This window comes from Saccopteryx leptura, chromosome X (genome assembly GCF_036850995.1).
Source record: "Saccopteryx leptura isolate mSacLep1 chromosome X, mSacLep1_pri_phased_curated, whole genome shotgun sequence".
In the NCBI taxonomy this organism is placed as follows: domain Eukaryota; kingdom Metazoa; phylum Chordata; class Mammalia; order Chiroptera; family Emballonuridae; genus Saccopteryx; species Saccopteryx leptura.
This window is the reverse complement of record NC_089516.1, coordinates 40,072,317-40,086,951: the sequence shown is the minus strand read 5'-3', so window position 1 is coordinate 40,086,951 and position 14,635 is coordinate 40,072,317. Positions and strand designations below refer to the sequence as shown.

The window sequence follows — 14,635 nt, the reverse complement described above, 5'->3', positions numbered from 1 at the left end:
ATAGATTTTGTGACTTTAAGCAAAACGATGCTACCATAGGCTCATTTATATAAACAAGAATAAAGTTCCTAAGGCATCATTTATATAAACAAGAATAAAGTTCCTAAGGCATCTCATCAACCTTATAATGAAATAACTTTATTCAAGGACCTGCTGTGTAACCAAGACAGCATGGTTGAAGGTCTCATTCTATCGATAACTAGTTTTTTGACCAGAGGCAATTTACTTAGTTTCCCCACTTTCCTCAGCTGTCACTACATACACTAAGCTTAAATGAGCATACCTGGTATGATGTCTAGTACAGTGGGAAGGTCAATAAGTGGTTGCTATTGCTATAACACTAAATTACTTTTTAGTGGGAGAACATGTCAAGTTGGTTAAAGATTCTGTGGTTGTAGAAGCTAGGAGCTCTACATCAGAGTGCTGTATGGATGAAGAGCACCAAAGTAAAGACTCACATTTTCTTGACTTATTAAAGGCAGTACTCATCAATTTTTGGCAATCCTGTGGGACCTATTAAATAAATATATCCTGAATAAAACCCAGAAGGATCTTACTAGAATGGAATCTTAGGTTCCAATCAATTCATTCATTACTTTTCCAGTACTTACATGTAGTATCTTAACTAGGAATAAAGATGGACTGAGATGGTGGTCTCAAAGGTCAGGAAGCCTGCCTCCATCTTCTAATACTGTTCCCAGCTCTTTGAGTAATAGAGATGGTTTGTTTTGTAGAATAAAAACATAAGAGACTTCGTGGTATAGTATTTTATTTTTAACCTGCTAACACGATACTATTATCTCTTTTTAAATCATTGTTCATTTTCTCCACTAGATGGGATGCAATCTTCTACGACAGAACTCTGGCAATCTCCTTATCTTTATTATTCAAGACTTCTTACAGAAAACACTTACTCTATGGTGACTGCCAGGGATGGGGTGGGGTGGAGAAGAGAACTTCCCTACAGGCCCAACCTCCACCAGGTTAGGTGACTTGCTCTAGGACTCACCACCATGCTGGCATCTGTCATACTATATTACTATTAGCATCTTTAGAGAAGGGCACTGTGTGGCTTATTCATCTTGATTCTTTGAGCATGGGCACATAATGAGTGTTCACTAAGCATGAGCTGGTTAAAATGGGGCAAAGTGGCCAGCCTCCTGGGTGGGCTAGTGACATACCTTCCTCTGGAGCATGGTATGCAGCCAGGGCATTCAGCATGTCGTAGATCACATCTTTGATAGCATCAGGAATGACAGGCAGAGGTGAGGGTTTCAAAGGGGTTGTTTTCACTAGCTGTACAGCATTAGGGCCTTTAATTCTAAGATTCTCGAACTCATCATCTGAAGCTAAGGCAAAGTAAGACAGAAAAATCAGTTAATAGTGAACTGGTACCTATACCTGACAAATACTTAGAAGGGGACTTACATAATATTATAAGCTTGGACAGGAGGCCATTTCCAGTGTTTGAGTAGCCTATCAGAAAGTCTGGCTTTCACATTCTCTAAATCCCACTGGTTTTAATATGGCTGTACCAAATGGTATAAAGAGTATATACAGGCTTTGGAGTTGGGGAGACTTTGTTTTAAAATCCAGTTCTATTACAGGATCATGGCCAAACTACGTCCAATAATCCTCAAGTTTCGCATACTTGAAATATGAGGATTAAATGATATCATACACGCCCAGCACAGGGTCAGGCACACTGAGGCTCCAAAAATACAGAGCCCCTTCACACCCAACTTTTCACTAAAAGTTTTCTCACAACCCTACAGAAATGTTGAAAGGTGAGTAAATAAACATTTATATACTTTTCATTTAGAATCACCATTTGTCCACCTCTAAATATGTTTATCTGCACCTCCTAACATCAAGGATATTTTTCTACATAACCACAATACCATCACAACACCCAAGAAATTTAACACAGATAAGATTATATTATCTAATGAAAGTCAGTATCCAAATGTCTACAGATCTCCTCTATTTGGATCCAGAATCACATCAAGATTGTTGGTGATTATGTTTCTAGCCTCCTTTTACCTAGGAAATCCTTGCATTTTTCCTTACAATAAATTAATATTTTTAAAGAATCGAAGCCAGTTTACTTACAGAATGTCTCAATTTCTTTATCTAATTGTTTCCTCATAATTAAAAAAGGCCAAACACTTTAGCAAAAATATATTATTTTATACACTTCCTACTGTATCACGAGTCATTTTTCCATTTGGTCCTCAATTATCATTTGTATCTATAAACCATACACTGTATGTAAGCCCTGCTACCACATAGTTCTTGGAAAGCAAGGACTGCACTGGATGAATCCTTGGTATCTCTTGTAGAGATTATCACAGGGCAAGGACCACAGAAGTTATTCAAGTACCTCTGAATTGATACACGTGATCAACCAGCCAATGTCCCAATGCTTGCCGATGGAGGCTTTCCAAGTTATAAATTTCTTCACAGAAAATCTCAAGAGTTATACCAGGCCACAAACTTCAATGTCTCAAAGGCCAGGAGAAGGGGAAACTTACCAGTTCCTGAGCCTCGGGGGGCTGGAAGGGCAATGCGGATACAGCAGTTGGCCACTTCTGTGAAAATGTCTGGATTGCGGCATGCAGCTGGCCCAAGGACACGGAGGATGTAGTTGATCTCCCGAGAGCCGAGGCTGCCAGACACAACACCTGAGGTAGTACTACCAGCTCCACTTGTAGCTGCTGAGCGAACAACCTAGTAAAGAGGAGAAACATTGCTGAATAAATACCACTTTCCAAAAATACAATTGAATTCAAGGAAGACTTTCCAAGGAATAAAATACTAACCAAGCTCTGCCTGAAGACAGTGAATGACAGCTTTAGATTTTTCGGAGAAAGATAAAACTTGATCTTTCAAGTTCCATCCCTTCCCAACTCAAAAATTGGGTTACAGCAGTGGTTTTTTTTCAGCCTTTTTATACTTGGGGACCAGTGAAAATACAATTGTTATGAGGATAGCTAAAGCAGAAATCACCCTGAGAATAAGCGAATTCAACCAAGATCACTGGGTCTATAATCTTCATACAACATCAGAGTGGTCAACTCTTTTGCAGACTGGCACGAGATTTCTGGCGGCCAGGCCGTGGACCAATGGTTGAAAAACACTGGCTTATAGCATTCAGTATACCCCCAAATTATAAATTAGACTTACAACATTAAGCATATTCCCAAATTATCAATTCTTTGGCATTTGATCTTTTAGAGAAATTAGGAAATAAATGGTGCAAATTTTAAAAATATGTAATACATTTATTTAGTGTATAAGAACAAAATTAAACACATTCTTTATGCCTCAAAGCCAATGATCAGTTTCAGATAATGATAGCCACAGGAGATATCAAACTGGATTGTTTGCTTTGATATCACAGGGCCTAGATATGTTATGGTTTTGCTCTGCTCATAAAATAAAATGACTATCCAATCATGTAAAATACAGTAAAGTATAAAGAAAATTCCATTGTATTTTCCATTACCTATTCCTTCATGAACCATGACCACAAAAATAAACATATCTTGGAATCTTAATGCTTTTCTTACCAAACCAACAGCTTTTTCTTTTTCCTTTTTTTTTTTTTTAGTGAGAGGAGGAGAGGCAGAGAGACTGACTCCCGCATAGGCCCTGACCGGGACCCACCCAGCAAGCCCGCTAGGGGTCGATGCTCTGTCCATCTGGGCCATTGTTCCACTGCTCAGCAATGGAGCCATTTTTTTTTTATGCCCATCTGGGCCATTGTTCCATTGCTCAGCAATGGAGCCTTTTATTTTTAAACACTTGAGCCACAGAACCATATTCAGCACCTGAGGCCATCTTGCTCGAATCAACTGAGTCATGACTGCTAGAGAGAGAGAGAGAGAGAGAGAGAGAGAGAGAGAGAGAGAGGGAGAGAAAGGGGAAGAGGAGGGGTGGAGAAGCAGATGGTCACTTCTCCTGTGTATCCTGGCCAGGAATTGAACCTGGGACATCCACACATTGGGCCAATGCTCTACCACTGAGCCAACTGACCACGGCTCAGAAGAAGCTCTTTAGCTTTATATTAATCCTTCTATCTTGCCTGTCAAGCTGCAATTATAAAACAGCACTCACTTTTTAAATACAAAAAAGTATAATTTCACTATAAACATGTGCCACGATCTGTTTATCCAGTCCTCTGCCAGATATCAGACCTCTAGTTTCTTGATATCACAAGCAATTCTAGTTAACATTTTTGTATATGTATCTCGGCATACTTGACTTTAAGTTCTTACCCACAGAATTTCTAGGTTAAAGGGTATCTTAAACTGACTACCAAACTGCCTTCCAATGTGGCTGCACCAATTTCCCAGTTCTACCAAAAGTAAGAGTATGCCTGGTTTTCCACACCTGTAGCTGCAATGAATATTATCAAGCATTTACATTTTGACAACTCAGTATGTTAAAATTGCCACTGACCTTCCTTTGTTCCCAACAGCCCCAAACACAATTTCCTTTAAGTGTGGGGTTTTCCTCATCCAACAAGAACCTGTATTTTTTCCCCTAGCATTTAAAAAGTTGTATAAACTTAAAATAAACATCGCAACTAGTGTATTTTTAAGTTAGAATCTTGTTTTTTATGTCAAGCTGTTTCCGGACCTTGGATCAGTTGCACATGCTACCTTTAACAGCTTTCCTTCTTTCGATTCTGTTCATGTCAGGTGAAATCAAACAGGCTGGGTGAAAAAGATCTAAAAAATGTGTGTGTATGCATACATACTCATGAAATGGGATCAGCCTTCTGGCAAATGAGTTAAAAAATATTTATACCTAGCCTGACCATGCGGTGGCGCAGTGGATAGAGCATAGGCCTGGGACACTGAGGAAACATTGAGGTCAACATCTTGAGCGTGGGATCATATACACGACTCCATGGTATATGAGAAGGCACATATGAGAAAGCAGTCAATGAACAACTAAGGTGCCACAAATATGAGTTGATGCTTCTCATCTCTCTCCCTTCCTGTCACTGTCTATCTCTCTGAAAAAAAAATGTGTGTGTGTGTGTATATATATATTTAAACTTTTTGATTCAATTTCTAAGAATCTCTAAGAAAAATAATCTTAAACATGACAAAGCTATGCAAAAAAGGCATGTTGCAATGTTATTTATACATGTAGAAACCAATGTCCCAAGAGAGGAAAACAGACATGAAGTCTAGTAACATTCACATGATGAATGTTGACAAAGAATTAGCAGAAGGACAATTTTTACAAGTACTGAGGAAAAGTCTTACTAGTAAAATATTTATCCCTGAACCCTTCCATTTACATCTTAATGTTTATATTATAAATGTTTCTATATTTTCTGATTACTTTGTCATTGCTTCCACTCCTTTATATGCTTCTAAAGTAAACACATAAGCCTCAGTTTTCTGAAATGCACAATGGGTGTTTGTAAAAAGCTTCCCACAGTGTCTGGCAATCAGAAACATTCCAAAAATTTCACAACTATTATAACCCCAAAAGACAATATTTGGAAAATAGCTCTTGAGTGAACACATGAGAAGCACTCCTACAAAGGAATGATTTTTAAGATAAGATATGACCTTGGTGGAAGGTATTCCAATTATTTACTAACAGTTTTTGGTTCAAGAAACCTATATTGCCAGAGAGAACTTACTAGGTAAGAACTAATACTATAGTAAATTTAAGGGTAGAAATATCTACTTTCCAGTTCTTTTTTCATGTCATTCATTGGGATCATCTACCATAGCTACGGCAAGCACCTACGCATACAGCTGGGAAATTTTGCTGAGCAGGGCATATAGTCTACATGTCTAGCTACAGATCCTAGAAGAACCAGAAGTCTATCTGTTCTGAAACAAAGGAGAACATAGGTACGATGTAAAGCTGTATCAGCATCTGACACCAAACGACCCACCTTTTCCATGGTATGACGAAGGGTGCAGGGGTCCTCAATAATGTGTCTTAAGAGAAGAGTGACCAGAGGAGTAAACCCATTGAAGCCTGAGCTCTGGGTCAAATTCAAGATCATGCGAGTGCTCTTCAGCTCTGCAAACATCATGGCATATTTGTGGTCTCGGGTGAGCCTCAGGCAGAGGCGGAGGGTAGCATGTAAAGTGTCTGGATCCACAGGGACTCCTAGCATGCTCACGCAGGCCCGGATTAAAACAGTCACCATATCCTCTGTCAGGCCCTGGATCAGGATCTCCCCGATTTTTGTTTCGTCCAAGCTTGTTTCCTTTTCAGTATTTGTACTCTCTAGGGCCAGTGGGGTATCTACAAATGGGGAAGTAGGGTTCAGAGAGTTTAACTTGACAATTCCTCCCACATCGCTCCTTCCTAAGACAAGTGCTTGGGCCCTATGAAGAGCAACATACTAAAATCAACTCTAAGACCAGAGGGAAAAGCATATAAAAAGGAGGATTGTGTATCTTAAAGTAATCAAGCAATGGTTGATAAGAAACAACAATGAAATCGGTTAGAACTTAAGCCATAGCATACTAGTTTCATGTAAACACTCCTTGAAAGATTCAAACCTAAGAGTCCATACCATTGATTTTATTTTCTTTACGCTTGATATCCATTTCTTTGCTTTCTTCCAGAGTCTTCTCTAGTTCCTGTCCATTGCTGTTTTTAGAGTTTTTATTCAGCCGTGGTACTCTTAGCAGAGTCAGCATCACGGGGCGCCGGTTCCCTGTTTCTTCATTAACCTAGTAAATCAAACAGACAAAAATATCTCTACCAAAAAAAGGAACTATGGCAAGGGCATTATTAGAACTCAAGCAAGATGTATCAACAAGGAACCCTGGCAATTTAAACCATCCTTACCATTTACAGAGAGAAAGCATGAAGATTCCTAGAAGGTTAAGTGGCATACATAAGGTCCTATAATGAACTGTAAACTTTCCAACAGAGCAGACACTATCCCTAACCACTCCCTAATCCTCGACTACACAATTGGAATCATTTCCAGGTGCAACAGTATCAAATTGCCAGACTCACGATCTATATCTGATGACTTTAGGGCAGGCGCCCCCAAACTGTGGCCCCCCTGAGGCCATTTATCCAGCACCCGCCGCACTTTCGGAAGGGGCACCTCTTTCATTGGTGGTCACTGAGAGGAGCCTGTATGTGGCAGCCCTCCAATGGTCTGAGGGACAGTGAACTGGCCCCGTGTAAAAAGTTTGGGGACCTCTGCTTTAGGGTGACTCAGTTCTGTGAAAACTATACCCAATTTAGTAGTGGCATGGTAGTATTACTCTTTATAACATGTCAGGACTGCTGGTTCAGGAAGAAGGAAACCAAAAGGCATACCTATACCTAGTACTTACCCTCCTTTCAAAATATTTCCAGTATTGAATGAGCATGTACCTGAACCATTGTAGTGAACTGGACAGTATATCTTCTTCGGCCTGCAGTGAAACGAACACTTGTCTCTCCAGACTTCCAGGCAGAATCGATAGTGCTGTTGTTGCTTGCACTGTAACTACACCAACGTCCAGAGCGGTCATCAAACCAGCGCCAGTTGTTGTTGTTGGACTGTAAGTACTAAATATAAGAGCACAAAGTTTCTTTTGTGTTTTCTACAAGGTTGGTTGTTATGACGAAAAAATAACTTCGTCAGTGTTCGTTGTTAAAACTAATTCAGGAAAAAGAAACATATTGAACATTTGGTATATTTTGAGAACCAAGAGAGAAAATTTTGAAATTAACCCTCATATTCCTGAGCTTCTCCACAGGCACAAAACCCTTTATACTAGCAGTTTTCAACTGCTGGTCTGCCAGAAATTTCATGCCGGTCTGCGAAAGAGTCAACCACTCTGATGTTGTATGAAGATTATAGAACTAATGATCTTAGTCAAATTTGCTTATGCTGGCCCTGGCCGGTTGGCTCAGCGGTAGAGCGTCGGCCTAGCGTGCGGAGGACCCGGGTTCGATTCCCGGCCAGGGCACACAGGAGAAGCGCCCATTTGCTTCTCCACCCCTCCGCCGCACTTTCCTCTCTGTCTCTCTCTTCCCCTCCCGCAGCCAAGGCTCCATGGGAGCAAAGATGGCCCGGGCGCTGGGGATGGCTCTGTGGCCTCTGCCCCAGGTGCTAGAGTGGCTCTGGTCGCAATATGGCGACGCCCAGGATGGGCAGAGCATCGCCCCCTGGTGGGCAGAGCGTCGCCCCATGGTGGGCGTGCCGGGTGGATCCCGGTCGGGCGCATGCGGGAGTCTGTCTGACTGTCTCTCCCCGTTTCCAGCTTCAGAAAAATGAAAAAAAAAAAAAAATTTGCTTATGCTCAGGGTGATTTCTGGCTTAGCAGCCTCCAAAATAATTCTCTTATTTTCATTTTCACCAGTCCCTAAGTGTAAGAAGGTTGAAAACCACTGCTCTGTACCCTTATCCTGTGATCTTCTTTTTGTTTCCACAAAAGAGGAATGTTACTTTAGATGTACTGGAACAAAATACCTCTTTCTGAGAAAGGAGTGAGATAATGTGACATATGTGATCTTCATATAAGGAGCACTTGCTTTTGGAGGAATTGCTGCACACTCAGTCCTTTACATAACAGAAGAGCCAATCCTTCTCTGCACACAACTTTTATTACTTCCAGGGTAAGTTCTTGGGCCCTTTAGTGAGAAGTGCTATAAAACATAATTCTAACGCTCCATTCAAAAGAGAAATCTAGCTGTCAATATCCCCCAAGAGATTTATTCCTTGAGAGAGGAATCATTACATTCTTTACCACTCTTCTATATTCTCTGTTGGTCTACTCTTGCTTCAAGAAACAGTTCTGCTAACCATATACACTATATTACGTACCTTAGTCATTTGGGCTCTCCTTTTTGAGGAGATGGCTGTCTTTTCATAGAAATCAATCAGAAGCAACACTGGGGTGATCCACCTAAGAAAGAAGAAATGACTTACTCTGAATGAGCCAGAAACCTATACACAACATGGGAAAACTTATTCTGATTTCATCAGGCACCTCACAAGTTTCAAGTTACCCATATTTGCCCCATACACACCCCAGAAAAACAGAAGTGAAACCAGGATACAGGGTCACTCACTTTGGGGTCTGGACCTCCTTTTGCTCCTTGGCAGCCTGTAGGCAGGGCTGAACCACTTCCAAGAGTTTGATTAGGACATTAAGGATGCCACTAGATTCAACCACCCAAGCACAAGGTAGCTTCAACTCCTGATCGATTAATCAAAGAGAAAAATAAATAAAACAAATACCAACTTCTACTCAATAATCAGAGGGGTGAACACTAACAGAATTAGTTGAATTCAAATTCTATCTGTACTTGTACCAGCTATGTGATCTGAGATGAATTACTTAAATTCTCTAGGCCTTTTTTTCCTCAGGGATCAAAGGAAATAATTTATACCTCCAGGGTTATTGTGATGATTAAATGAAGGTATATATTCAAAGTGCTCAAGATAGTGTCTGGCACATCAGTATGTGCTTGATATGGAAACTTTACTAGTATCATAAATACCATTAAGGACTGTCATGTAGGCTATACAGTGTTAATTTAACTATGTTGAAGTTGAATAGCTTCTGATTTACAAAGAACCTTTATAAGATCTGACGGAATATGGAATAATTAAACACAGCCACCCAGTTAATGCTTCCCCCTCCAGGTCCACACTAAAGTGTTACTAATAACAGGAAACCAACAGAAGCAAATTAAAATCCCAACAACTGGTAATTTCTTAAATAAACGAGATTTCTAAAAGATGGAATAGCATACTGCTCACAAAAATTTGGGGATATTTCAAAATGAGTATGAAATGATAAAAAAAAGGAAGCTTTTGATTTTTTTATTAAACAAGAACATCAGAAAAGCAAACAAGTCAAAGAAATTTGTTTGATTATGCAAATGAGATGCAAAACCAATTTTTATTTCATTGGTAAAAATGCACTGTACAAAAGGCTGAAAGTACTGGAGTTTCTGCACGTTCCCTGACCCCCTAATTTTTGTGAGCAGTGTATATACATGACACAGTAATATTCATAATACAACACAGAGAGAAAATGTAACACTTTTAAAATAGTCTGATCCCAATTTTTAAAATACACAGAAAAAGGACTAGAAGAAAATGTAAGACTGTTACTTGCAATTTTTTATATTACAATGTTATGAGTTACACGCAGCATTCTGTACTTTGCAACCTAATTACAAATGATTTAATAAGAACCACCATTTCTACCATAAGTGAAAGCCCCAAGTCTACATACAGACATATAGTTTGACACATATATTGAACTTTACTCCCAAGTTACAGTAACTTAGGTTTTACATTAAATATGACAAATAAAGTCATTTGTTCAAAATCAATTGCCTACTAATTCTCCTACATTGGTTAGGACAAGAACATGTCCTGGCCAAATAACTATTGTCCCTACAAATAATCTGCTAAATGACCAAGTACAAAGAATAGTTAAGATTCTATGTGATGCCTATTACCCAATTCTCGCCATCTACCACACTCTGGCTGCCATTTAGATTTCCTCAGAGAGACCAAAAGTATTCCACAAAAGAACTACGACAGTCATTCTAAATACCTCTTTTAATGACTACCCCCAAATCCTCTAAGACTCAATTCAATTATTAACACTTGCTCCAAGAAGGCTATCTCTCATTATCCAGAAGTGGTGTATATGCCCTCCCCGAACTCACTGTTTTTACCATTCATGCACAGAGCTGTATTTCGTACTTAATTATGTGTGTTAAGCCTATTAGAAATTGCAAGCTCATGAAATGCAGAGATCATGCCTTACATTTCCCTCCATCTTCTTCAGTGTCTCAAATAACAGGTGTTCAGTAATTCTAATGAATTAATCAGAGGGACCAAAAGATCTAAATCTTACCTCAAAAAGCAGTGTTAAAAGCAAGATTCTAGTAGCCAAATTGGATGCTTGGGGCAGGGTGGCCATCTGACTGATCCACTCTGACACAGTTTTTGTGTCGCTTGTTGTCAGCGGAAGAGCAGCTTTGATCAATACATCAGCAGCTTCCCATACCTAGAAAGCAGAGTGGCCAAGTCATATAACTATAGACAGAGTATGATAAGGTTTGTCAAAACATCCTCAACCTTGTAAAACACTCCACCCTCAACATATTTACCAAAAGAGGGTGGGTAAATAATATATTTACCACTGAGATTTAATGTCTGTATTAAAATATATATGCTACCATAGGACAATCTCTGAAGATTATTTTCTTAGGCTTAGATTAAAAGAAGCCTAAATCCTAAATGAAAGAAAATGAGTATTTTTAAAAAACTCTGATCCATATAGTCAACTCCACAAAGATTCTATCGATTTAGACTTCCATCAGTAATTGTTTAATATATTCTGCTCTGGAGTTAAAAAACAAAACTCCAGATTGTCAGAAATCTTGGTCTTTAGTTTGTACAATTTTTTGTAATGAATTTTATATAACTGCTCTTTTCTGTAAGGTTTTAGTTTTCCTAAAATAATTTCTTAAAAAAAAAAAGATTTTATTGACTTTATAGACGGGGGGGGGGGGGGGATGTGAGAAGTATCAGCTCATAGTTGTTTCACTTTAGTTGTTCATTGGTTGCTTATCGTTACGTGCTTTGACCTAGCATGCCTATGGTTTCAAACCAGTGACCTCAGCATTCTAGGTCTACGCTCTATCCACTGCACCACCACAGGCCAGGCTTAAAATCATTTCTATATGCGCTTAATATAGATTAAAGATAACTAAATCTCAGGCAAAGCTTGTGAAAAAAATGGTTTATCCAGTTTGTCTTTTACTTTTTTGATGTTCCCATAAAGTCATGACCATGTACATCACTTTCTGGTTTCTTCCTCTATGTCTCACCTTTAAAAAAATATAGAACAAGATTCCAAGAATAAAACCAAAATGTTAACTGGCTATCTGGGTGGGAATTTAGAGAATTTGTTTCTTACCCTACTCCTACAATTAGTATACATTGATTTCATAATGAGGAAAAAACTGCTTAAAAAAGACAAATACCAGGCTACAACTAATTAGTCAAAGTGGTTGCTGCATGGGAAAAAAAACATTTTACTCTTAGCCCACAGGGCTTATCCTGGCTCAGAAGTGAGGCAATATTTTGGATATTTAAGATGAATCTAAGAAGAAATGCCTAGAAATAGCTTTGGCTTTTTCTTTCAAAACATTTTGGCGATGTAGTCAATTTATTTTTTGTGGGAACACTCTCAAGAAAGAGCTAGATAAGCAGATCTAAAGACTTCAAAGAGAGAATACATTGATATTGGGTGAAATACAAAAATATTGACTTAAAAATAAAATCAGGTTTTGATAGGTGGCAGGAAATTCACTTTATATACTCCTCTCATCTGGCCAATGCAGAGCTTACCTGATTGACTACTTGCTTCAGAATCATGTCTCGATAGTCTGCGCCATTACGTTTTATTGCTGTCATAATCAGATCACACACCCGGTACACTGTATCTGGCAGCTCATCAAGAAGATGGAAGCAACCTGGCAACATGGTATCTGTAAAAGTGTGCAGCTCATCTTGCTCCAATGGATCAGCATCTTGGAACTTCTCTAAACATTTAGCCTCTTCCTCTTCCTGCTTTTCCCGAGCTTTCCGTTCCTCCTCCTCCTTCCGGCAAGCAACTTCCTGGAGGCAGGGAAGAAAGAGTGATAGCATACGGAAGAGTTGAGGGAAGAAAGATGCGGAAGACTCTAGGAATGTACTTGCTCTATCACATGAACGCCCTCTACTTTCTCTTTAAGCAAGTGAGTGGCAATGAGTAGGAGGGTAGTCACAAAGGCTAAGCCAAGACAGTGAAAGCAGAGTTGTGGGAAACGGCATCTCTAAACACTAAAGCACTGCCAATTTATTCACAGTATCCTATATAATGGTTTATAGACACTGTCCTGTGTTCTCTGCCAGTATAGCAAACAGAAATGACTGTTACCTAAAAACAGCCAAATGTAGCTTAATGGGTACAACCAAGTACATTCTGGGTTTCTTCTTTAACAATCTGCCCCACTTAAAGCTTTAGGTCCATACAATGTGGATCAGTGATGGCAAGATTGGGATAAGTGAGTACTCCCATGTCTTTTTTTAGACTTTATTTCCACCAGTTACATTGCAGTAGTAGGAGAATGTTCATAGAAATACTACGGTTAATGTGTCACATACTTTTGAATGCCTTGTATTCTAATTACCTCAGGTGACTCTGCTCTTTGATCCATTGGGATATCCTGTCCCAGAGACATGGCAATAGCTCTCATCATCTGGTCCTCTTCAGACATACTCAGATCCTACAGAGCAAAGACAGAAAATTCAGCAACCATACATACCTCAACTCATAAGGAATCAGACATCCTTGCTGAAGCTGTAGAGAAGGGACCCTGAATGCTGCTCTCTAGAGTTAAACCCAACTAGGCTTACCTGGTCTCTATAAGAACAGAATGAGAAAATCACAATGAAATTAAGTATAGGAAGGAGGCTATGATGTGACCACCTATTCTGCATCACAGAAAAAGAGATCCTCTTCTATGGCTTTCTGACTATGGATAACTGAAGAGTTCTTCTGAAAATAAAGTCTAGTAATTTGCATGGCTGGGAAATAAGAAACTTTTGCTGATTATATTCCAGAGTTAGAAGAGTTATCATGAAAAGAAAATATTGGCATGGAGAAGTCTGAAAATGAGAAGCAGTTTACAGAAGGGAAAACCAGCAACAGAAACACGAAAGAAGAAAAGCACGTCAGCAGCCATATTAATGTCCTAAAAGACTAGAACCGCTGAGCCAACTCACCCGAACAACTCCTCCCATGATCGGGGGAGGGTGGGATAGAAGGTACTCTGTGGCCTGCTCCATGGTGCTGGTGTTCAACAGGGCCTCCATGGCATGTTCCCTTGTGAAGCCCATGTCCATGAGCTACAAAAAAAATCCAAACACATTTTTAAAAGAAAGGGACCCCTTCTGGATGGAAATAAGTTTTTCTAACTTAATGTGAACTGAGAACATTAATGTGCTAAGACAGGTAACATGAATGGACTTGTCTACTTGGTGCTTCCACAGCATTTGAACATTAGAGCTACACAATGGGGCAGATGATTCTCAATTCCATCCTCTAAGAAAATGGGGTTAGATGGTTATTACCATCAACAGGATTATTTTAATTCGAAAATCATACGAAAGAAGCAAAAATTGGTCCCACTTTTCTGTAAAACAAACTGGCAATAAGAGCCTGAAAAAGTGACCCAGGTTTTCTATCACTAGGAAATAATCATAAGATATACAGAAAGATTTGTACCAAAAGAAACTACATACCACAGCTTTACAACATCAAATAAGGAAATTAACACCTAACAATAAAAGAATGCTAAGACATTAAAAAAACCCTTTTCTTAATGACAGCAGTATAATTGTACATATTATATGTTGTTAACTACATAAAAATTAGGCATAGAACTATGTGGTAAAAAAGAGAACACAATAATTACCTTGTGTGGTGACATGAGTGCCTTTTAAAAATAGTGTGCTGTATATCTAAATTTTCTGAAAGTGAGTATTTATTACTGTTATATTACTGTTATGATAAAAAATGTGGCATGTATAGATAGAAGACATATTTAAGCAGAACTGAAC

The 14,635-nt window shown here is 39.1% G+C and overlaps 1 protein-coding gene across 13 annotated transcripts in view; it reads right to left on the bottom strand.

The window, feature by feature from the left end:
- The window catches only part of HUWE1 (HECT, UBA and WWE domain containing E3 ubiquitin protein ligase 1), a 179,977-nt gene that overhangs the window by 39,163 nt on the left and 126,179 nt on the right, over positions 1-14,635 (bottom strand). For all 13 annotated transcript variants that reach the window (XM_066357549.1, XM_066357554.1, XM_066357547.1 and 10 more), the window contains 11 exons: positions 13,799-13,921; positions 13,204-13,299; positions 12,380-12,649; positions 10,878-11,030; positions 9,070-9,197; positions 8,822-8,903; positions 7,384-7,560; positions 6,563-6,722; positions 5,930-6,288; positions 2,535-2,730; positions 1,182-1,349 (listed from right to left, as the gene is read on the bottom strand). In XM_066357549.1, coding sequence (XP_066213646.1) covers positions 1,182-1,349; positions 2,535-2,730; positions 5,930-6,288; positions 6,563-6,722; positions 7,384-7,560; positions 8,822-8,903; positions 9,070-9,197; positions 10,878-11,030; positions 12,380-12,649; positions 13,204-13,299; positions 13,799-13,921 — 1,912 coding nt within the window. The remainder of the gene's footprint in view (positions 1-1,181; positions 1,350-2,534; positions 2,731-5,929; positions 6,289-6,562; positions 6,723-7,383; positions 7,561-8,821; positions 8,904-9,069; positions 9,198-10,877; positions 11,031-12,379; positions 12,650-13,203; positions 13,300-13,798; positions 13,922-14,635) is intronic.